Source organism: Solanum pennellii, chromosome 1 (assembly GCF_001406875.1).
Source record: "Solanum pennellii chromosome 1, SPENNV200".
Lineage (NCBI taxonomy): Eukaryota > Viridiplantae > Streptophyta > Magnoliopsida > Solanales > Solanaceae > Solanum > Solanum pennellii.
Genome location: NC_028637.1, coordinates 101,487,087 through 101,511,860, shown reverse-complemented (window position 1 = coordinate 101,511,860; position 24,774 = coordinate 101,487,087). Strand labels below are relative to the sequence as shown.

The 24,774-nt window shown below is 29.7% G+C and overlaps 4 protein-coding genes across 5 annotated transcripts; 2 read left to right on the top strand and 2 right to left on the bottom strand.

Annotated features, from left to right (window-relative positions):
- Nucleotides 1-2,160: 2,160 nt before the first annotated feature.
- On the bottom strand, nucleotides 2,161-4,426 carry LOC107030098 (viridiflorene synthase-like). The gene is made up of 6 exons (XM_015231500.2): nucleotides 4,268-4,426; nucleotides 3,915-4,191; nucleotides 3,459-3,831; nucleotides 3,168-3,386; nucleotides 2,934-3,072; nucleotides 2,161-2,854 (listed from the first exon to the last, which is right to left on the bottom strand). The coding sequence occupies exons 1-6, from the start codon at nucleotides 4,379-4,381 to the stop codon at nucleotides 2,312-2,314; spliced, it is 1,665 nt and encodes a 554-aa protein (XP_015086986.1). The 5' UTR covers nucleotides 4,382-4,426; the 3' UTR covers nucleotides 2,161-2,311.
- Nucleotides 4,427-7,197: 2,771 nt separating this feature from the next.
- On the bottom strand, nucleotides 7,198-9,461 carry LOC107029550 (viridiflorene synthase). The gene is made up of 6 exons (XM_015230987.2): nucleotides 9,287-9,461; nucleotides 8,941-9,211; nucleotides 8,477-8,849; nucleotides 8,170-8,388; nucleotides 7,959-8,097; nucleotides 7,198-7,848 (listed from the first exon to the last, which is right to left on the bottom strand). The coding sequence occupies exons 1-6, from the start codon at nucleotides 9,386-9,388 to the stop codon at nucleotides 7,306-7,308; spliced, it is 1,647 nt and encodes a 548-aa protein (XP_015086473.1). The 5' UTR covers nucleotides 9,389-9,461; the 3' UTR covers nucleotides 7,198-7,305.
- A 5,453-nt stretch (nucleotides 9,462-14,914) lies between these two features.
- LOC107027805 (viridiflorene synthase-like) lies at nucleotides 14,915-17,565 on the top strand. Its single transcript, XM_015228874.2, is given in 7 exon segments — nucleotides 14,915-15,191; nucleotides 15,276-15,546; nucleotides 15,635-16,007; nucleotides 16,096-16,220; nucleotides 16,223-16,313; nucleotides 16,553-16,691; nucleotides 16,826-17,565. Coding segments are annotated over 7 exon segments (1,665 nt in total). The 5' UTR covers nucleotides 14,915-15,068; the 3' UTR covers nucleotides 17,369-17,565.
- Nucleotides 17,566-20,206: 2,641 nt separating this feature from the next.
- Nucleotides 20,207-21,056, top strand: LOC107030520 (viridiflorene synthase-like). Of its 2 annotated transcripts, XM_027917766.1 has the most exons (2): nucleotides 20,207-20,727; nucleotides 20,800-21,056. In XM_027917766.1, the coding sequence occupies exons 1-2, from the start codon at nucleotides 20,317-20,319 to the stop codon at nucleotides 20,857-20,859; spliced, it is 471 nt and encodes a 156-aa protein (XP_027773567.1). In that variant the 5' UTR covers nucleotides 20,207-20,316; the 3' UTR covers nucleotides 20,860-21,056. The 2 variants fall into 2 exon arrangements, with proteins under 2 accessions (XP_027773567.1, XP_015087280.1); XM_015231794.2 differs by having other exon boundaries at nucleotides 20,214-21,056.
- Nucleotides 21,057-24,774: the final 3,718 nt, after the last annotated feature.

Sequence of the window (24,774 nt, the reverse complement as noted above, 5' to 3'; positions counted from 1 at the left end):
TGAATCAATTTTAAAAAATAATTGTACAATTTTTTATTAAAAAAATTGGCATTGATTTATGTTTTTCAAAAAATTTCCACCAAGCAGCGGTCTTTTATTAAAAAAAATCACGAAAATCGTTGCCAAGAAATCTTTTTCACTAAAACGCTATTTTTTTTAATATATAAATACTGCAATTGTAGTGATTTAAAAAAATGGATTCTTTATTAAAAAAATCATTTAGTGAAATCTTTACTAAAAATTGTAATGCAATTTTTATTTTGATCAAAATCAAAAAAGAAAAATCACCAAAATTAAAACGATTAAAAAAATAATTGGCAACAATATTCTTAAAAAAGAAAATTTATTAGAACTGATTTTTTTAATTAAAACAAAAAAAACTTTTTTTATAAAAATGTGGATTTTAATTATTTCTTTTAAAAAATCACCAACATTAAATAATTTCTTTAAAAATAATTGGCAGCTACATATTTTTAAAAAAATATTATACTTTAATAGCTGCCAAGGCATGATCTTTAAAAAAAAATTCGAAAAAAATTGCTATCGAGGCAGCGATTCTCCAAAAAGAAATCCACTAATGTTGCTGCTTAGGCAGTGATTTTTTAAAAAAAGAAAAGAAAAGAAAAAAAGATTTGAACAAAATTGCTAGTAGGTCAACGATTTTAACTTAACAATGTGAAAATAAAATCGCTGTATCAATAACAATTTTATCCTTTTGATTAAAAAAATTAATATGTCCCTTTAAATTTTTTGATAATATTTTTTACATTTTAGCTTCAAACTCCATATTCACGTGGGCTGTTGATTCAGGGTCTGCTTTGATGCCACTTACAATTTTTTTATTTCCTTCTGTGCAGAATGTAGCAACTTTGAATAGAAGATATTCCCAAATTGTGTAAATTTTTCTGGCGGTTCCAACTTTAAGTTCATTATAAAAAGTTGCTCCACCTCTCAATTTCAATTTATGTGATAATTTTTTTTATTAAGAGTTAAATAATTTAAGTTTGACTGAAAATTTAGGATGGAATCTTCAATTTTATTTTAATTTGAAATAAAATTTATATATTTGTAAACTATGTAAAAAGTACTACGAGTCACAATGATTATCAATTTAAAATGTTTTAAAAAATCTATGAAAAAACTTATGGTCAAAGATAAACTTGTTTAAATCTCAAAATTTGAATGTGTCACATAAAATAGAACGGGGGAAATATTATTTATTACTTATTACATAAAATTTACTCCCTGTGACTCAATTTATGTGACAGATTTTATATTTCGAGAGTTGAACAGTTTAACTTTGATCGAAAATTTACACATAAAATCTTAAACTTTTTTAAAATAGAATTTATATATTTATAAAGTACATATAAAAATTCTATGGTCATACATAGTCTCGTTTGACGAACACAAAATCATCAGTTTAATATGATCCACGACTTCAAATCGTTAGATCCACAAGACATACCAGTGTTATGAAGAGAAATTTGGTGGAAGATCTTTGAGATTTAATCCATTGCATTTAATGTGTTTTATCAAGCTAACTAGTTATTTGAGAGTATGATGTCTAATTTACGATATAAAATATAAAAATTAAGTAAATTTAGTTTTTAATTAACCTAGTCAAGTTGAATGATTTTTATATGACAAAACAAAAGATATTTAGTGAGATTTTTTTTATATTTTTCTGAACACATTAAATATTGATTAAAATAATTCAATCTTTTAGGGTTATGAATAAACCGTACCGTAACTCGTATATTTAGTAAGAATTAAGCAAATGAATTATCTATTGAAATATTTTCATGTGAGAAAAATTCTCCCTAGCTAATGCATGATTAAAAAAAAAAATCTTTTATATGTACTTTCAAATCTTACCAAATTTTAATAATTAAAAAAAAAAGAAATAAACAAATGGCTCCTGTCGACAATAATGTTCGCATTTACCCTTGCAATGGAGGTCAATACGTACGTCTTTAACAGCTACGGAATACTCATTTTTAATTTATTTTCTTGTGGCTAATCAGAAACTGTTGAAGCATATTCTTTCACGTCATGACTTTCAGAATTGTTTTACATAACTTAAACAAATTAAGCTAAAGCAGCTTAGATAGAAACTGAAGTAATTAAATTCAAATATTTTTTATTAATACAAACAAGAAATTAAGTTAAGAAGGTAACTTATACCCTAGCCTATAGAGATACCGACGAGATATCCATCAAAGGTATACATTAATTACTTATTTATAAAGAGACTGAGAATTAACAAGTGTTCCTAGGTGAATTGTGAATGCAAGAAGTGATAATTTATTTAAATCTCAACAGAATCTACCAACAAGGCGATAATGTGAGGTTTTAAAACCTTCTCCGGATGAGTGTATCCATCTTGATTGTGCTTGTAAGTGACATCTATAATACGAGCCAGATTGAGAATTCGAGTAAGGATTTCTGTAGAGACAGGTGTTGATCGAAGAATTCCTTCATTTACATCCTTCCATGCTATCTCAGCCATTTCTTGAAATTTTTCCATTGCTACTTGTGTTGATACGCCAAAATCCCTCATGTAACACTCAATTCCAGTTGCAATCTGACCTCTACCCTTCTCAACTTCATAGGTTGCTATGTCATCAATGACTCGACATAAAGTCACATTGGCTTCAAGGATTTTAGGGTTCTTTGCCAACCATTCAAAATCTTCCTTGTTAGCAGATTTCACGCCCAAGTAGGATGTAGTGGTAAGCAAGTAATAAGTGCTAGTAGCTAATGCATTGCTAAGATACTCAGAAACTGGTGGCATGTATCCTTCAATGAACCATTTTGCTTCCACAAAATAGTTTCTCACAATTTCTTTCATCTGTCAACAACAGGCAAAGACATTCAAACATCACTATTTATTCAAAAAAAATTAGGTTGACAAATGATTAAATTCATACTCTTTCTTTAGCGTAGTGTACAACATCGGATCTGCCATCCTTTGACAATTCTGTTTCATAATCATCGTAGAGATCTAAAAGTGCTTTATAACTGATTTTCATGTAATCAGGGAGCCGATCAATTTGACTAATATCCCACCTAATAAATCAAAAGAGAAAGATAGATTACGTTCGTTCCTCTTCTCATAAACCTGTCTAATAAATCCATTAACTGTTAGAGAGGCAAGTTCATACCTCTGTATGGCATCGGTGTAAACCTCCAGTTCTTTTACGATTCCATAAGCATCGAATGTGTCATCTACTATTGAAATCATTGCTATAGTCTTAGCAAGCATGACACGAGCCTGAGAGTATTGAGGTTCAGCATACACTCCCATCGTCCAAAAGTAGCACTCAACTGCTCTATCCCTAGCATATGGAAGCGTTGTCACAAAATCCAAATCTTTCCACCACCTACAAAATAATTAGAATTAATTTGAGAAATAACTCTCAAATAACAATTTATTTATTTTTTATATTAATTACCTTGATACTTCACTGAGTTCTTGTTTGTGCAACATCTGAAGTAAGTTGAAATCCAGTTTTGCAAATCGGAGCAGCACATCATTCTTCTGTTCCTCCTCTTCGTAGATAGAGATGAAGTATCGTGTCTCAACTCTTGGAATGCTCTTATGGAGAGATTGCTCAAGGGCATGAGTCACTTGCTTACTCAGAGGTGACTTCAAATGTGGAGCTGCAGACTTAAGATGAGCAGTGGAGAATGCAAGTGCCTCTTCCAAAATATCTTCTCCATGAGTCCTTACATGCGAAGCTTCATATAGGTTCAATAGACCTTTGATGTCGTCGCTAAGTGATTCCTTGAACTTACCATTCGCATCTTGGAATCTGCTGAAAATTTCTGGTTCAAGTTGAAAACAAAATATTATTAGTTACGTATTACTATATAGCTAGTGTAACGGTGTTGATTATTATATTACGTACTTGGAGAGATATTGTAACCATGTTGTCTCAGTAGTCGAAACTGAACAGATGAAGTAGTTAAGTCAGTGTATTCATGACTCTCAAAGTTAGGATGTGATTTGTAAATATGATCCAACATGTCTCGTATTTGTTTCTCAAAATGGTAAGCTAAGCCAAGGCGCTCAACAATGTCTATCAGATTCAACTTGTCAGCCAATGTCGTTCCACAAGCAGCAGATAACATACTCCTTGTTTGCTCTTTCAATGTTTCAATCTCTTGAGCATACTCTTCCGCAACCTATAAATTATAATTTATATAGTACTGATACATCTTACAAAACAAGTTAATATTAGTTTGTTCTTTAAACAGATACCTGATTATCAAGGGAGAAATAATGGAAACGATCACCCCAAAGACTTGGAGAGAAATCAGCAACAGGGCGAACAATGTCTTGGCAGTTACTCATCAATGCAGCAGCTGAGGCCATTTCTTCTACACTTAATTAGCTTGTGAAAAACAAGTGTTGTTAGAGAAATTGAACAAAGTGATGATGGAAATGGAAGTGAAGGAAATGAGTATTTATAATGTATGGTGAGTCTTTTGTCACAGCCATCAATTGCCGCTCTGGTTGCCGCACTTGACTATGTACTGGTCAGTGGCCTATATAGTAAAAAATGTTACAGTATTATTTTTCACATTGCTATTGAAAGTTTAATCAATTCCATTTTTAATTTTGTTTTCCTTTTTTGGCGTCTGTCTGTAAGTCCCATTTTCCTCTAGTCTCAGTTCAGAAAACGACTTACAACATAAAATATTACAACTAGTACGAGGCATGCATTATTTTGTCTCTTAGTCTTTTTTGTCACAATTTGCACCATGTATTTGGAATGTTGATTTGAGGTCTATTTCGATGGCATCCAAAATATAATAAATATTGGAATTCCTTGAGTGCAGAATGTAGCAACTTTGAATTGAAAATCATGTCCCAAAAGAAAAACAAAGGATGATATGCAATATTTAATTTCATTTATTGAATTAAACACATATTATTTGTAAAGTTCAGATTGATGGCTTAAAGTTCAGGTTGAGTTTCTATGCCATCCTATTTTATTAAGTTAATGTTGAATTTATAAAAATTGAAATGTAACTAATTCAGTTGAATAAACTAAATGCAAATTACTTTTTTTTCCATAACGTGCTTTTATTTTCTCGATTGGGACAGATTGAGAATTGACAAATTCTTTTTTCAAGTACAGAGAATTTCTCAAATAATAGTTTGAGTACACTTAATTGCTTTATTTGATAGTTTTAAAAAAATAAAAATAGTTGACAACTTTGTTGCTTGAATTATTAAGATGAGTATATAATTCAAACTTATTATTAGGATGAATTTATAATTTAAATAAATCTCAACTATAAATTATTATATAGTACACATGACATAAATCTATAAGACCATTAAACATTACTTAACCTAATTATACTTCACTTTATCCGAATAAAACCACTTTAAAACTAGAAATATCCCCAATAATGTTAAAAAAATGTTATCTAACTTGTCAGTATTAATTTATTTCATTCTTTTAGGAATTTAAATCATGTTTGTGTTACAATTAAATAAAAAGTCTATATTGGATATAGAAACAATATTTATGACACTAAAATGTCTTCTACAAATCTTACATGGATGACATTAACATTAAAAATAAAGAATCTCCAAATAGAAAAATGTGTCAAGTCCTTTTAAAAAATTAAAAAGCGAAGATTATTTTATAAACTAAAATAAATTAAGCTTTGATTTATATAATAATAATATTTGTATTTTTTTAATTCAAATTTGATTAATGATGATGGTATTACTATCATTCATAAAGACTTACATAGTGTTTTAAGAAATATTCAAGGTTAATGTAATATTCTTTTCATCAAATTCACAATTAACAATTTTTCTATAAAAAATTTCAAAACCTATTTTTTACATTGTGAATAGTACAAATCGATTATGTTTTTGGCTTGATAAAGTTTTTCAAACTTTCATCATCTAACGTTTTAAATTTTTTATCACTGAGTGAAATGTCAACAATTTTATTTTATACATTAAATAGATCAATTCTATTTTAGAGTAAAAAAGATAACTTGATCCAGTTGAGAGTTGAGACATTCAATTTTTAGAGTGTAGAGCAATTATTTTAGTTAGTATTTTTTGCAATTTAAAGTACTAATGTCACTTCCGCTGTACATACAGCACATTAGAATGGTTTGTAGATACTTTTGGTTCATCATTTATATACCAACAAATTTTGATTTTGATATATGCCGCTTAATAGTCAGTTTGATTTTAAAGTTTATCAGTTCAACTATTTGATTATCGGTTTGTAGATATGCTAAATCGTTAAGAAACATTAAGATGTTTGCTTATCAATTCATTAGTTATTGATCGTTATTGGTTCGGATATTGGTTTAACCATTATGATTTGACACAAAAATAAATTATTAAAAATCTCTTAGAAACATGATGACAAACCAAATAAACCATGCATATGAGTTGATAAATTGTATCTTGCTAAACACAACACTAACACATTGTAGAATAACTAAAAGTTTGAGACTATATACAAAGGACTTTATATACCAAAATAGTATTAATATAATTTATTAATTTATTATCTAGTTATCGGTTATTCTGTTAAGAAAAAACTTCAACCCGTTAAGAATCAATAACCCAATAATAAAAAAATCAAAACTATTACCAAATTCATTAAACCAATAACCTATCACCAATGAACTAATAACCTTTTTTATTAGAGTTATCGATTTTAATTCAGTTTTGAATATATTTAATTTAATCTCTTTTTTTTTTTTGCATAAAATATATTATATTCAGATTATTTTTAGATTTATTTTATGAAAGAAATATTATAAACTTAACCTAACACAATAAATCGACAATAATTAGATAATGGAACAGTTTATAATCATAGAAAATTGGCAAATATTTACGACCAAAAGAATTTTAAAAATGCATTATTTTAATTAGCTAAAGATAAAATGTATTTAGTTAGATATCATAAAAATTAACATTAAATTTATGAATAACGAAAGGACTAAAAGTACTATAAACCCTTATACTTATCAGAAGTATATATTATTAGAATTGTAGGATTAGTGGGCCACTTGCTTAGATAAAGCTTATGCTTGTTTTGTTTTTTATAATTCTCTCCTTCTTGTTAGATGATCAATATAGTAGTTTCTTTGCTTAACATATTACAATTTATTTTACCAAATAAAGAGAAGATCGAGCTAGGTACAAAAGAAGTATTATAAAGATATCAAGAATTAATGGTACAAAGACGTTTTAAATAGAGTACTATCTTATATAGATGGAACAAAAAAAAAAAAAGAGTGAATGATTTAGATCTCAATGGAGTCCACCAGTAAAGCAATGATGTGAGGTTTTAAAACTTTTTCAGGATGAGTGTATCCATCTTGATTGTGCTTGTAAGTAACATCTATAATACGAGCCAGATTGAGAATACGAGTAAGAATTTCTGTAGAGACAGGTGTTGGTCGAAGAATTCCTTCATTTACATCCTTCCATGCTGTCTCAGCCATTTCTTGAAATTTTTCCATTGCTACTTGTGTTGAAACGCCATAATCCCTCATATAACACTCAATTCCTGTTGCGATTTGGCCCCTACCCTTCTCAACTTCATAGGTTGCTATGTCATCAACAACTCGGCATAATGTCACATTGGCTTCAAGAATTTTAGGGTTCTTTGCCAACCATTCAAAATCTTCCTTGTTAGCACACTTCATGCCCAAATAGGATGTTGTAGTCAGCAAATAATAAGTGCTGGTAGCTAATGCATTGCTAAGATACTCAGAAACTGGGGGCATATATCCCTCAATAAACCACTTTGCTTCTACAAAATAATTTCTCACAATCTCCTTCATCTGTTTAACAAAAAATCCAATAATTTCAATAATATATATATATAGATCCATCCAAGTATAACTAAGAAAAATAAGGTAGTGATTTTAAATAGAAATCAGTGAGTTCGTACTCTTTCTTTTGCGTACTGGACAACATCACATCTCCCATCCTTTGACAACTCCTTTTCATAATCTTCATACAGATCCAAAAGAGCCTTAAAACTGACTTTCATGTATTCTGGGAGTCGATCCATTTGGCTAATATCCCACCTAATAAATGAAAAGAGAAACATTTAGTAAATTCCTCTTTTAAGAAATTAACCCTCTCTAATAAGTTCATACCTCTGTATGGCATCGGCGTAAACCTCCAGTTCTTTTACGATTCCATAAGCATCGAATGTGTCATCTACTATCGAAATCATTGCTATAGTCTTAGCAAGCATGACACGAGCCTGAGAATATTGAGGTTCAGCATACACTCCCATCGTCCAAAAGTAACACTCAACTGCTCTATCCCTAGCATATGGAAGTGTTGTCACAAAATCCAAATCTTTCCACCACCTATAAAGTAAGTTTTAACATATCAGATTATGAGAGACTACATATCAACAAATAATAATAATTTATTTCATCTAAATTAATAGCGTACCTTGATACTTCACTGAGTTCTTGTTTGTGCAACATCTGGAGTAAGTTGTAATCTAATTTGGCAAATCGAAGCAACACATCATTCTTAAATTCCTCCTCTTCGTAGATGGAGATGAAGTATCGTGTCTCAACTCTTGGAATGCTCTTATGGAGAGATTGCTCAAGGGCATGAGTCACTTGCTTACTCAGAGGCGACTTCAAGTGTGGAGCTGCAGACTTAAGATGAGCAGTGGAGAATGCAAGTGCCTCTTCCAAAATATCTTCTCCATGAGTCCTTACATGTGAAGCTTCATATAGGTTCAATATTCCCCTGATGTCGTCGCTAAGTGATTCTTTGAATTTACCATTCGCATCTTGGAATCTGCTGAAAATTTCTGGATGATGAATAAAAAGCAAAAGATAATTAGTTTTCTTGCGGAAAAAGAAACAAAAAAAAGGTGCAGCATGTATATGTATTAGACCTACTTTGAGAGATATTGTAACCATGTTGTCTCAATATTCGAAATTGAAGGGATAAAGTGTTTAAATCATGAGCCTCAAAGTCAGGATCTGACTTGTAAATTTGATCCAACATGTCCTCTATTTGTTTCTCAAAATGATAAGCTAAGCCAAGTCGCTCAACAATGTCTATCAGATTCAATTTCTCAGCCAGTGTTGTTCCAGAAGATGCAGCAGACAACAAACTCCTCGTTTGTTCCTTCAAAGTTTCAATCTGCTGAGCATACTTGTCAGCAACCTGTAAGTTCATTGATTGGGATTAGTTGTAATTAACCAAATATAATTAAGCGATCGAGAAGGATATTGTAACTACCTGATTGTCGAGAGAGAATGAATGGAAACGATCACCCCAAAGACTTGGAGAGAAATTTGCAACAGGGCGAACAATCTCGTCTTGGTTGTTAGGTAGGGCCATTTCTTCAGAAAAGGATGTAATTAGCTTTGTGAGAAAACAGAAAGCCTTTCTTTTTTCCTCTCTCTCTTTGGTTAGTTGTTGATAGGGAATTGAAGTGTTGATGGAAATGAAAGAGAAGGAATATTGAGTATTTATAGCGGTGAGAATGCATTCTCTTTTGAAATTCTTTGTGATGCATGCAAGTCCATCCCGTTGCCTTACTTTGACTATATATTTAACTGATCGTTCCACAGTAATATTACAAATAGTATATACTCTTTCTAGTCTTTATCAAAATTAATGATAAATTTTTATTATATCTAGTACATCTTCCTATACCCATATAAGATAATTATAAGTAATAATTAAATATTCTAAATTAAACAAGTATTAGTGGATAATCATTTTTAACGTAGTGAACCAGAAGGCTATATAACTTCAGTTCAACCAAACTTAAATTTATATTATATGATACTGTAAGTGGCGTTTATTTTACAAAAATTAATTATACTCGATAATCTTCATGTTTTTTATTCGTTATATATAGTTCCATTTTCGGAAAAATACATTATGGCCGTTAGTGACGTCCGCCTTCTTTCCTTGGGCGGCCGTCTGTAATTTTTTTCGTTTTATAATTTTATATTAATGGGATATATTGCCTCGAAGGGACCAAGAAAGTGTTCCTTTTGTTTATTTTTTAAGGTTTTTTTTTCCTTCAATGGCGTCTGTCTTGATCCAATGCTATTGTTTCCTATTTCAACTTGAAAAAAATATAGTATTACATAAGCTTACTATGTAATTATAGCATGAGTGCATTATTATAAGTTCTTCTTCCCAAGGAGATTGAATGGACATAGTAACGGCAGACCTAGAGGTAATCGAGAGGGGTTTAAAAAATTAAAAAAAAATAGAGGTTGGCTTAGTAGATGAGGAATTTAAAATTGAAGAACTTTGACATATAGTCACTCAAAAATAGCTTAATTACGCTTCATATCTATAGCTTACTGATTACGATTCGTAGGTACATGTTATAGGGGATAGAAAGATTGTGACACGGAGGAGAGAGGTGAGCGAGAGACGGCAGAGAGTGGGAGAGAGGCGAATTCTATATATATATCGGTTAGATAATTAATTTTATATTATACATATGTATTTGTATATGTGGCAAACGAGATTGGGAGAGGGAGGAGAGACACGAGTGAGATTGGGATATGGAGGAGAGAGAGGCGAGCAAGAGAGGGCAGAGAGTGGGAGAGAGATGAGCGAGAGAGGGCAATAATTTGTATAATTCACATCTCGTTTATATAATCCGTGGATATATTTGTATAATTCGTGTATTTTGTATAATTCAGTAATATAAACTCTGAAATTATACAAAGATGATAAAAGTAGAAATAACGAATTGATACAAACATAAACATATGAACTTTAAATAGTTATACTGAATATGTTATACAAATTACATTATATAAATATATTATGCAAAAATCGAAAATTACACGTTTATATAAACTTTAAAAATGTTATACACAAAAAGATTGAAGGTATATAGTGACAAAACTGAAAGCCAAAGGAAGTCATCGTCATACACAAATACAAATCGTCGTATAAAAATACAATTCAAAATAAAAATTGTTAGTTCCAAATTATACAAATGTAACGAATGATAAAAACGTGGCTAATTATACAACTCGAAGTCACCTTACGTAATTAATCGTTAATGTTAGTTGTGAGTGGCAATTATAGCAAATCATAGCTATGATGAGTTATTAAATAGTATAAGTTTGTTTAACCGTGTAATTTTCCCTTTAAAAGTTTCAACTTGAATTTTAAATTCGAATTTTAGATACTATATTTTTTTCCAAATCACTTTAATAAAAATTCTGAATGCGCCGTCAATGCTATACAAATAGCCGTTCCAATAAAGTAACTTATTGAATTATCTATATTTCCAAAGTTCAATATTGATGGCTTATCTGAATGATAGAAGAAACATATATTATTTGCACGCTTATTTTTCCTGTTCAAAGTTGAATCATCTATGCCATCGTATTTTACTAAATGTTGATTTTATGCAAATCCAGATGTAACTAATTCAATGGAAGAGATGATATGCAATATTCTACGCATAACTTTCTCCAAACATGCTTTCCTTCATTTGATTATTAAAACTTCTTACTGATGATGAGAAATTTAAAATTAATTGATTTTAAATATTTAAATGTAACATTGTTTTTGAAACGGACTAATAGTTAGAACATAGTTCCAAATAAATTGAATCGGATGAGTATTTAATTTTTTTTAAAAAAGTAAAATAAAATCTAGAGGAGTCGAATTAGATCTTGCTAGAACGTAACATTGTAGTTTTCCTAAAGTTGACTACATGAGGACCTAATTATTCTAAGCATGTACATAAAATTCAAACGGCAAGTAAAATTCATAGGTACTTTTAAAGTCCAAATTCTTGGTTAGAATTTTAATCTTTCAGTGCTAAGAGTGATATTAGAAATAAAATTCTAATACTTTTGGAATTAATACTTATTATATTAGACATTTTGAACCAAAATTGACATTACACACAAAAATACAATTTTTTTAATCGTAAGGGATCACTAATTTATTTAAAATTGAGTGGCATGTATATCCACTGACCAAAAATTAATGTTCAATCAAATATTTAGTCAAGTAAGGCACCCACAAGTGATGGTCGCAATAATCCTAATTCCTAAATAAGTATATATTTTACAAGAACTTGAAAAAAGAAATTTGGCTATTTTCATAGTCATATATAGAGGCTACCCAAACTCTATGTTGTTGAGGAAGGTTCTTATCACCTTCTTGATCAATTATATTTGAGTCTTCGAAATGCTTTAGAATTATACTTTTAATACTCTTCAGTCTTCAGTATACTCTTTCAAGTGACTCTTCTAGCACCATGCTATTATGTGAGTCAAAAAATAGTATCATTCCACATTATTGTTGTTGGTTTAGGTTAAAAAAATTAGAGTAGAGGCCAAATTACAACATGAGTAGAGTGCATATAAAAGAATAAAGTACATCAACAGAAGAGTAATAAAAAGAATTCAAAAAATGATTGAAAAAGCGTGGGACAATGTGAATGAAAGAATTATCAGGTTAAATTATCTCCCTACGATGATTCTTAATTGCATTTTAAAATTAGGTCAAATTAAAAAGCACATTTACGTATTATATTTTTTATTAAATATTGAGTTGAACTCATATAAAGCTTTATAGGTGTTTGAACACTTATTTATCTCGACATAAAATGTATATAGATATATATATAAAAAAAATGTCACGTAAAACTATATAATTAATTAATAATTACACAATAAATAGTACAAAAACAATATAATTAATTACCTTGTTAATTTTCATTGAAGTGAGCTGAGAGAGGAGGCGAGTGAGTATAGTGTGCTTTTACAAAGTGAAAATGGTATTTTTGGTAAAAAGGAGATTAGTGAAAAAGGACAATCTTTTCATTTCGATAAAACATCTCCATTTATATCTTATTAAAAAAATATATAATTTAAACATCCAAATGAAAGGGAAGTAAAGCCTAACCTCCTTTTACATCTTAGAACAAGAAAGATATCAGGGGCGATCCATGTTGATCAGAAAATTATATTGTATATAAAGATTAAATTTTGGTTATATATATATATATAAAAAAAAAACACTTAAGTGGTGTGTGCTAGTTTAGAATTAGCAATTATTGAGATTATACTACTACAATTTTTTGAACTGCATGCTTCATCTTCTCTTAATGAAATTACAACTTTTTTCATCCAAACTATAAATCAAGTTTGTTTTATATATTTATAAAGTTGTTTAATTCGCTATATAAAGCATAATATAAGATATTAGCAAGTATAAGCGATATTATTATTACTCATTTTAATTTAAAAATACAAAGTCGTTGAGTATATTATAATTTGTGATTTGAGGTTTTTCTTTTTTTAAGTGATAATATTGAACATAACTTTTTCATTAATTTTATTCACAATTGTATCTAAATAGTTTTTACATTTACACAAAATAAATTGTACCTTCGGATAGTGGATCCGTTAAATACATAGTAATCTACACTAGGCTTTCACCCCTAGTAATTTGTAATATATAGTCGAGTAAAGATGGTGGGTAAAATAAATAGTCAAGGAGGTGTTTGGAAAACGTGGAGTTGTTCCCTGTTCAGTTGTAGATTTAGGGTTCGTTTGTGTGATAGATAAAAATAAATAGTGATGGAAGTAAGAAAATAATAATGGGATAAAAATTTGTATTTTATTTAGTTGTCATGTTTTTTGTTGACCCAAATTAAAATAGAAATAAAAATATTATCTAAAAGAGATTATTAATTAATCGAATATTAATTTAGGACGTTTACTGTTGAAGATAAGGCATGTTGTTCACAAGAACTTAGATACACATACACATGTGGTGATAAATAGAAGTTGTATGCTGCAAGTGTATTACAGGTATAATCCATAAAATTTAAAAAAAGAAAAAAACACGTTTTCATTTTATTAAGGTCTATTAAAATATCTACAGACCCAGTTATATAGCCACAAATTGTAAAAGGTGACCAATTATTACACTTGTCCTCAAAAAAATTATAGATCAAATTTTATTTTTTTTATATAGGTTGAATCTATCGGTAGCCTTTTAAAATTGACATAAATTTTCACTTAAACACCTTAATTAGACTTTATTCATTTTAGACACCTCATGTTGAATTTCGCTGTGTCATTTTGACACTTTTTGCTGACTTGACATGTTGTGTGTGTTGCACCCATTTTGAGCGCGTGAGAATTTTTGTTTTTAGATTTATTTTCCTTCTTTTTCTTCACTTTCTAGCCCTACCACTAATTTAAACTTTCCTCATGACCTCATGAAAATTCATGATAAAACTTTTTACAAAATATGAAAAAATAAAATAAAAAAATTATCACTAATTTTAAAAACGTTTATAAGAACAAAATTTTTAAAAATCATCACACTAATTTTGAAAAGATTTTTTAAGACAAGACACACATTTTTTTTAAAAAAAAAAAGTTAGAAAAATGTCATATATAACTTTCAAAATCAATTAAAAAAACACCTAAAATCTAATGATTTTTTTTTAAAAAAATATTGAAAGAAGAATCAAGAAAATGGTTGTAGAGTTGGGGAGGCAAAAGAAACGTAAGGGTTAGGATGATAGAAAATAAGTAATTTTATTTATTTATTTTTGCTGAAAAATTAGTTGTTTTTTAATAATTTATTTTAAAATTATTATTTTGACATTCAAATATCACATGTCAGCTTTTAATTATTCATCATGACATGTCATCCGCAAGTGTATTACACACTTTGTAATTTTAGCTGATTGGCAAAAAGGTGTCAAAATGACATAGTAAATCCCTACTTGAGGTGTTTAAAATGAACAAAGTCTACTTGAGGTGTCTAAGTGAAAATTGATGTCAAATTTAAGGAGTTACCGATGGGATGAGCTTTTTTATATATGTACGTAGCAGTATATAGTCAATTGTGAAAGATGGCTCTCACAATTCATTCATTATAAATACTCATTTCCTTCTCTTATAATTCCATCATCATTTGTTCGATTCTCTATTAAAAAGAAACTTAACAAACTAAAGAGAAGGAAATTCTCTGTTTTTCAGTAAGCTTAAATTTATTAGAAATGGCCCCAGCTGCTGCATTGATGAGTAAGTGCCAAGAAGAGGAGCAGATTGTTCGCCCTGTTGCTGACTTCTCTCCAAGTCTTTGGGGTGATCGTTTCCATTCATTTTCCATTGACAATAAGGTATCTATCTATCTATTTTCTACATGTCTTTCTTATTCTTGTTAAGGAGATGAATCCATTTTTTCTTTTTAAATACATTTGCAGATTGCAGAAAAGTATGCTCAAGAGATTGAAACTTTGAAGGAACAAACAAGGAGTATATTAATGTCAGGAAAAACATTGGCTGAAAAGTTGAATCTCATTGATATTGTTGAACGCCTTGGAATTTCCTATCACTTTGAAAAACAAATAGACGACATGTTGAACCACATTTTTAACATGGATCCTAACTTTGAGGCTCACGAATACAATAATTTATGCACTCTATCCCTTCAATTTCGAATTCTAAGACAACATGGCTACTATATCTCTCCAAGTAATATATCTAGCAAAGCTCTAAATAATCTTATTTTTTTATTCTGTTCTCCTACTAGGACTAATTTTTTGTCTTCGATTTGAACCAGAAATTTTCAGCAGATTCCAAGATGCGAATGGTAAGTTCAAGGAATCACTTTGCGAAGACATCAAGGGTCTTTTGAACTTATACGAAGCTTCACACGTAAGGACTCATGGAGAAGATATTTTAGAAGAGGCACTTGCTTTCTCCACTGCTCATCTTGAGTCTGCAGCTCCACATTTGAAGTCACCTCTGAGTAAACAAGTGACTCATGCCCTTGAGCAATCTCTCCATAAGAGCATTCCAAGAGTCGAGACACGATACTTCATCTCTATCTACGAAGAGGAGGAATTTAAGAATGACGTGTTACTTCGATTTGCAAAACTGGACTTCAACTTACTTCAGATGTTGCACAAACAAGAACTAAGTGAAGTATCAAGGTACGCTATTAATTTAGATGAAATAAATTACTATTATTTGTTGATATGTAGTCTCTCAGAATCTGATATGTTAAAACTTACTTTATAGGTGGTGGAAAGATTTGGATTTTGTGACAACGCTTCCATATGCTAGGGATAGAGCAGTGGAGTGCTACTTTTGGACGATGGGAGTGTATGCTGAACCTCAATACTCTCAGGCTCGTGTCATGCTTGCTAGACTATAGCCATGATTTCGATAGTAGATGACACATTCGATGCTTATGGCATAGTAAAAGAACTTGAGGTCTACACTGATGCCATACAGAGGTACGAACTACTTGTGGAACAATTTAAGATTTTTAATTAGATGATTGCATAAAGTAGGAAAAAAACCACATAAAAACAACATATTTTTGTACAATTTTGAAGTTATGACTACAATTTGTTATTGGAGACAAGTCTAGAGGTCATATCATGATACGCCAGACATTTCTCCTTTCTTCCTATGATGTATGTTATGCTGAATTGATAAACTTATCAAATTCATTTCCTTTTTAATTTATTAGGTGGGGTATCAGCCAAATTGATCGGCTTCCGGAGTACATGAAAATTAGTTACAAAGCACTTTTAGATCTCTACAACGACTATGAAACAGAGCTGTCAAATGATGGCAGATCTGATGTTGTTCAATACGCAAAAGAAAGAGTATGAATCGTGACTTATACTAGTTAACTCAAAATTAATCAGTTTTTCAACCTATTAAGTAGCTTCTTCTCCTCGTATGATTTTATTTTTTGAATATGTACTGATGGTTTAATGTCTTTGCTTGTTATTGACAGATGAAAGAAATTGTGAGAAACTATTTCGTGGAAGCGAAATGGTTCATAGAAGGATATATGCCACCAGTTTCTGAATATCTTAGCAATGCATTAGCTACCAGCACTTATTACTTGCTTACCACTACATCCTACTTGGGCATGAAGTCTGCTACCAAGAAAGATTTTGAATGGTTGGCCACGAACCCTAAAATCCTTGAAGCCAATGTGACCTTATGTCGAGTCATTGATGACATAGCCACCTATGATGTTGAGAAGGGTAGAGGTCAGATTGCAACTGGAATTGAGTGTTATATGAGGGATTATGGCGTATCAACACAAGTAGCAATGGAAAAATTTCAAGAAATGGCTGAGACAGCATGGAAGGATGTAAATGAAGGAATTCTTCGACCAACTCCTGTCTCTGCAAAGATTCTGACTCGTATTCTCAATCTTGCTCGCATTATTGATGTCACTTACAAGCACAACCAAGATGGATACACTCATCCTGAAAAAGTACTAAAACCTCACATTATCGCCTTGTTAGTGGACTCTATTGAAATTTAAATTTAAAATCATCAATTGTTGGTTCCCGGCCCCTCAAATAAGTATTTGATCTACATTTGTTGGTATCTCTGTAGCTAGCTGGGGTAGGAAATGCTGACGATACATGTTATCGTGCAGTGAAGTTACCTCTTTCTTGAATATTTTTGTATCATCATTGACATTTAATTTGAGGGAAAAGGCATAGATTCACTTATGAAGTTGTATCGAAAAATCATTTACACGCTTAAACTATTGAGACGATCTATTACTCACTTATACTATTCAAAAGTGAATTTAATACCACCCTCGAAGCTGACATGGAAATAAAGTTAAATAAAAAATAAAAAATGCGCGTTTGAGTAAAAAAAAATGATAAATTTTTTCCCAGCTCCACCCTTCTCCTTCACATTATCCGACCTTTCTTCTTCCTCCATTATTTTCTTATCACAAACACTATTTCCATATCAAATTCGTCAAGTCAAGAACGGATTATTCAATTTATTTTTATGTCATTTTGTTGATTGTGAGCATTTGAAATTTGAAAAAAATCAGATCTGCTTTTTTTTGTGTAAAAAGTTTTTGGATTTATGCACAAAATTTCATTTTTTAATCTATGTGCATAGATCCTTCTTCTCTCTTATAAAAATTTTCTCTTGATTTATTTCAAAATCAGTAATAGTAAATCAAACACTAAGTTTTCAATTGTCCGACTAAAATTTTTACAATTAAAATATTGCAACTTTCCACAATTCTCCTCTTTGAGCTTAATTGAAATTTGTATATTGCGATAATTTTTTGTGGTGGGTTTGGTGATGGGTGAAAGATTAGTGGTGGTATGATTTTTAATTTCAATGATGACAATGAAACTCGTGTTGCGATGTGGATGGTGAATTTATGATTATGAGTGAGATGAATTTCAATGATAGTGATATGGTTTTAATGGTTAATTAGTTAAATTTATGATGTTTGTTATCGATTTTTTATGATGGCAATGATTGTGAGAAGATTCCGGCGGTAATTTGATTATGGGTGGTGAAATATATGGTAGTGGAGAAGTGAATTTGATGATAATAGCAACAATGGTAGTAATTTAATGGTGAATTTGATGGTGTATAAGGAAGAAGAAATTGGGTGACATGGATTTTTTTAAAAAAAATCTGACGTAATTATTGATGTGGCAGTACAGGTGATGACGTGACATGAGTGTGAAACACTTTCTCATCATATGACTGATCGTATGTGCGTCAAAGTTGAAATAAATTCACTTCTCGTCCTCTTCACCCCCCCTCCTCCTCCACCATCCAGCCCAATCTTAACCTCTTTCCCACCCATATCTTCATTTTCAAGAAATATTTTCAAAAAAGTTTAATTACTTTGAAAATTTTAGTTAAAAAGCACATTTTTTCTTTATTATTTCTAAAAATCACTTATAATTAATAATGGAAGAATATTTTTTGTGCAAATATGCAGGGGATTCAAATACATAAAAAAGAAGTGTATTTCGTTGCGCTTTAATTTAAACTTCTTGTAAATCTTGTGATTAGAAATTTACTTTTGTATTTGAGGCATCATTAAATCTATTTTCTCATAGAAAAAGTTTTAGTTTGAAAAATGATAGCTAGAAAATGGAGAAGAAGAAAAAAAAATTACTCAACATTTAAAAGAAATAGTGAAATAAGGCTCTCACACACACAGCTAGTATGTATCACACATTATGCTATGTTAATAAAAAGTGCAAACATGAATAAAATCCAATTAAAATATTTAAATAATATTTTATGTCAATTTTAAGAAGTGACTGATAGGTTCAACCATTTTTCTATCAGTTAAAAAAAGCCACATCACATATCAATTTTTTTGGAAGATGTTGGGTATGCCATGGATACATATTTGGCATGCAATAGCTCGTACATTTTCTTGGACTTCCTCAATGAAAATCATGTGTTTTTACTTCTTTTTTGTGGCCATATCAATTTGAATTGTGATATAATTGCAATATATCTTATGGTTTGTATGTCCTCTGACGATGTAGCTTTGTCTTCTTTTATCTGATGAAATTTGAATTCTTTTGTTTCTTTGTTTCTTTTTTCTTTTTAATTCAGAAATTGAAATGTAGAGAAAATAAGTTCTATTAATAATATATTTTAGGTTGTTCTTTTCCAACACATTTTTTTTGTGCAGGGTAAATACGTCACTATGTAGAGTATGTAAACTATATATACATAAGATATAAATCGTACTAGATAAGCTCTATATGAAATACTTACTTCAAAATGCATTGAGGGGAGATTGATCCAAGTTATCATGTGAATGACGATCCTCCAAATCAACTGCGTCATCTCAATGGACAAAACTTATTCAAACTCAATAAAATGATGATTTTTGTTTTTATTTTATGTGCATTATATTTCTTTGTTAGGCTTGCTTTTACTTTCTCATTTTTGGGGGCGTAATTACTTTTTGGTTCAGCTAACTCTTTGCACCTCTTTTAAAGGAGTAAATATCTTTAAAAATCACTCAAGTATTTGAATTTTTTTTTTAAAATCACTCAACTTTGTTTTGTGTCAAAAAAATCACTCAACTTGATTTTCTTTTATAAAATCACTCAACTTGAACTATTCTTCTACGAAATCATTATAACTAAAAAAAAAAAAAGAAATAATTACACAATCCACCCCTTCAAGTTAGTTTTGTAATACTTATTTTCATTATAGTTTATAATATTATGTTTAACTCTCTTATTTTATTTTCTTTAATAAATATTTTCTTAACCTAATAATTATTATTAACATAAAAATTTATGATTTGATTAAATTTCCATTTATCACACATTTATTAAATTGGTCAACATATATGCAGTTTCTTAAGGGGAAAAAAGTAAAAGAAATACTTAAACGGAATGCGTAGGTTATGAAAAGAACATACAAATCAACTTAATGAAGCCAAATGTCTTTGCTTGTTATTGACAGATGAAAGAAATTGTGAGAAACTATTTCGTGGAAGCGAAATGGTTCATAGAAGGATATATGCCACCAGTTTCTGAATATCTTAGCAATGCATTAGCTACCAGCACTTATTACTTGCTTACCACTACATCCTACTTGGGCATGAAGTCTGCTACCAAGAAAGATTTTGAATGGTTGGCCACGAACCCTAAAATCCTTGAAGCCAATGTGACCTTATGTCGAGTCATTGATGACATAGCCACCTATGATGTTGAGAAGGGTAGAGGTCAGATTGCAACTGGAATTGAGTGTTATATGAGGGATTATGGCGTATCAACACAAGTAGCAATGGAAAAATTTCAAGAAATGGCTGAGACAGCATGGAAGGATGTAAATGAAGGAATTCTTCGACCAACTCCTGTCTCTGCAAAGATTCTGACTCGTATTCTCAATCTTGCTCGCATTATTGATGTCACTTACAAGCACAACCAAGATGGATACACTCATCCTGAAAAAGTACTAAAACCTCACATTATCGCCTTGTTAGTGGACTCTATTGAAATTTAAATTTAAAATCATCAATTGTTGGTTCCCGGCCCCTCAAATAAGTATTTGATCTACATTTGTTGGTATCTCTGTAGCTAGCTGGGGTAGGAAATGCTGACGATACATGTTATCGTGCAGTGAAGTTACCTCTTTCTTGAATATTTTTGTATCATCATTGACATTTAATTTGAGGGAAAAGGCATAGATTCACTTATGAAGTTGTATCGAAAAATCANGTAGGAAATGCTGACGATACATGTTATCGTGCAGTGAAGTTACCTCTTTCTTGAATATTTTTGTATCATCATTGACATTTAATTTGAGGGAAAAGGCATAGATTCACTTATGAAGTTGTACCGAAAAATCACTTACATGCTTAAACTATTGAGACAATTTATTACTCACTTATACTATTCAAAAGTGAATTTAATACCACCCTCGAAGCTGACATGGAAATAAAGTTAAATAAAAAATAAAAAATACGCGTTTGAGTAAAAAAATGACAAATTTTTTCCCACCTTCACCCTTCTCCTTCACATTACCTGACCTTTCTTCTTCCTTCGTTTTTTTCTTATCACAAACACTATTTCCATATCAAATTCGTCAAGTCAAGAACGGATTATTCAATTTATTTTTGTGTCATTTTGTTGATTGTGAGCATTTGAAATTTTAAAAAAATCAGATCTGCTTTTTTTGTGTAAAAAGTTTTTGGGTTTATGCACAAAATTTTGTTTTTTTAATCTATGTGCATAGATCCTTCTTCTCTCTTATAAAAATTCTCTCCGGATTTATTTTAAAATCAGTAATAGTAAATCAAACACTAATTTCTTAATTGTCCGACTAAAATCTTTACAATTAAACTATTGCAACTTTCCACAATTCTCCTCTTTGAGCTTTAATTGAAATTTGTATATTGTTATAATTTTTTGTGGTGGGTTTGGTGATAGGTGAAAGATTAGTGGTGGTATGACTTTTAATTTCAATGATGACAATGAAACTCGTGTTTGATGTGGATGGTGAATTTATGATTATGATTGAGATGAATTTCAATGATAGTGATATGATTTTAATGGTTAATTAGTTAAATTTATGATGTTTGTTATCGATTTTTTTATGATGGCAATGATTGTGAGAAGATTCCGGCGGTGAATTTGATTATGGGTGGTGAAATATATGGTGGTGGAGAAATAAATTTGATGATAATAGCAACAATGGTAGTAATTTAATGGTGGATTTGATGGTGTATAAGGAAAAAGAAATTGGGTGACATGGATTTTTTTAAAAAAAATCTGACGTAATTATTGATGTGGCAGTACAGGTGATGACGTGACATGAGTGTGAAACACTTTCTCATCATGTGACCGATCGTATGTGCGTCAAAATTGAAATAATTCACTTCTCGTCCTCTTCACCCCCCTCCTCCACCATCCAGCCCAATCTTAACCTCTTTCCCACCCATATAGTCATTTTCAAGAAATATTTTCAAAAAAGTTCAATTACTTTGAAAATTTTAATTAAAAAGCACATTTTTTCTTTATTATTTCTAAAAATCATTTATAATAAATAATGGAGGAATATTTTTTGTGCATTTCTCGTATACAGGGAATTCAAATACATAAAAAAGAAGTGTATTTAATTCGTTGCGCTTTAATTTTAACTTCTTGTAAATCTTGTGGTTAGAAATTTACTTTTGTATTTGAGGCATCATTAAATCTATTTTCTCATAGAAAAAGTTTTAGTATTGAAAATGATAGCTAAAAAATGGAGAAGAAGAAAAAAAAAATAACTCAACATTTAAAAAAAATAGTGAAATAAGGCTATCACACACACAGCTAGTATGTATCACACACTATGCTATGTTAATAAAAGTGTAAACATGAACAAAATCCAATGAAAATATTTAAATAATATTTTATGTCAATTTTAAAAAGCGATTGATAGGTTCAACCATTTTCCTATCGGTTAAAAAGAGCCATCAATTATATGGATACATATTTGGCCAGCAATAGCTCGTACATTTTCTTGGGCTTCCTCAATGAAAATCATGTGTTTTTACTTCTTTTTTGTGGCCATATCAATTTGAATTGTGATATAATTGCAATATATCTTATGGTTTGTATGTCCTCTGACGATGTAGCTTTGTCTTCTTTTATCTGATGAAATTTGAATTCTTTTGTTTGTTTGTTTCTTTTTTCTTTTTAATTCAGAAATTGAAATGTAGAGAAAATAAGTTCTATGAATTATATATTTAGGTTGTTCTTTTCCAACACATTTTTTTGTGCAGGGTAAATACGTCACTATGTAGAGTATGTAAACTATATATACATAAGATATAAGTCGTACTAGATAAGCTCTATATGAAATACTTAGTTCAGAATGCATTGAAGGGGGATTGATCCAAATTATCATGTGAATGACGATCCTCCAAATCAACTGCGTCATCTCAATGGACAAAACTTATTCAAACTCAATAAAATGATGATTTTTATTTTTATTTTATGTGCATTATATTTCTTTGTTCGGCTTGCTTTTACTTTCTCATTTTTGGGGGCGTAATTGTTTTGTATCAATAAAGTCACTCAACTTGGATTTTCTTTTATAAAATCACTCAATTTGAACTATTCTTCTATGAAATCATTATAACTAAAAAAAACAAAAGAAATAATTACACAATCCACCCCTTCAAGTTAATTTTGTAATACTTATTTTCATTATAGTTTATAATATTATGTTTAACTCTCTTATTTTATTTTCTTTAATAAATATTTTCTTAACCTAATAATTATTATTAACATAAAAATTTATGATTTGATTAAATTTCCATTTATCACACATTTATTAAATTGGTCAATATATATGCAGTTTCTTAAGGGGAAAAAAGTAAAAGAAATACTTAAACGGAATGTGTAGATTATGAAAAGAACGTACAAGTCAACTTAATGAAGCCAAAATCAGCAACAAATATATCCATTTAATCATTATGTATGCACGTCTTTAAATTGTAATCATACACTAATAATCACCAAGGTATGTATTAATGGAAAAAATAAAATATATCAATCATAAAAAATTAAATACATTATGATAAATGAAAATTTAATTAAATCATAAATTTTTATGTTAATAGTAATTAGGTTAAAAAATATTTGTTAAAGAAAATAAAATAAGAGAGTTAAACATAATATTATAAACTACAATTAAAGTAAGTATTACAAAACTAAACTTCAAGGGTGGTTTGTGTAATTATTTCTTTTATTTTTGGTTATACTGATTTTCTAGAAAAATAGTTCAAGTTGAGTGATTTTTATAAAAGAAAATCAAAATGACTTTATTACACAGAACAAAGTTGAGTGACTTTTTGAAACAATTTCACATACTTAATGAGTGATTTTTTAAGATATTTACTCCTTTTAAAGTGATGATTTCTTCATTTGTTTTTATTTGTCCATATATTAAACTAGTGAATTCAGCCGCGCTTCGCGCAGTCATAATAATTCGTTAGATTTACTAACTAACTTTTTAGAATAGTTGAGTACTTAAAATATTTTATATATTTTCTATAGTGATATCCTAACGATTAAATCAGATTTCAAGTTTTAATGAAATATATTATTAGTGTTTAAGTTTTATATCTTTTATAATCTTAAGTAAGAGTTTTTATCTTCTAATAATATTTTTTATATCGCTAAACTTATGCTCCTTATTTTTGTAAGTAAAAGAAAATTTGATTCAAGAAGTTATATACATGTTTATCTATACATAATTTTTCCTTTAATTTATATGGAAGCATTGATGAAAAACATTTCAATATAAATGCAACAACCTATTTAAATTAGTTATTTAAACTTGAAAATAAAAAAATAAAAAACGTAGAAACATAAGAAAGAAATAGTTTTGAACTGTGAAAACCCAATTGATCATTTGACCTTCATTTTT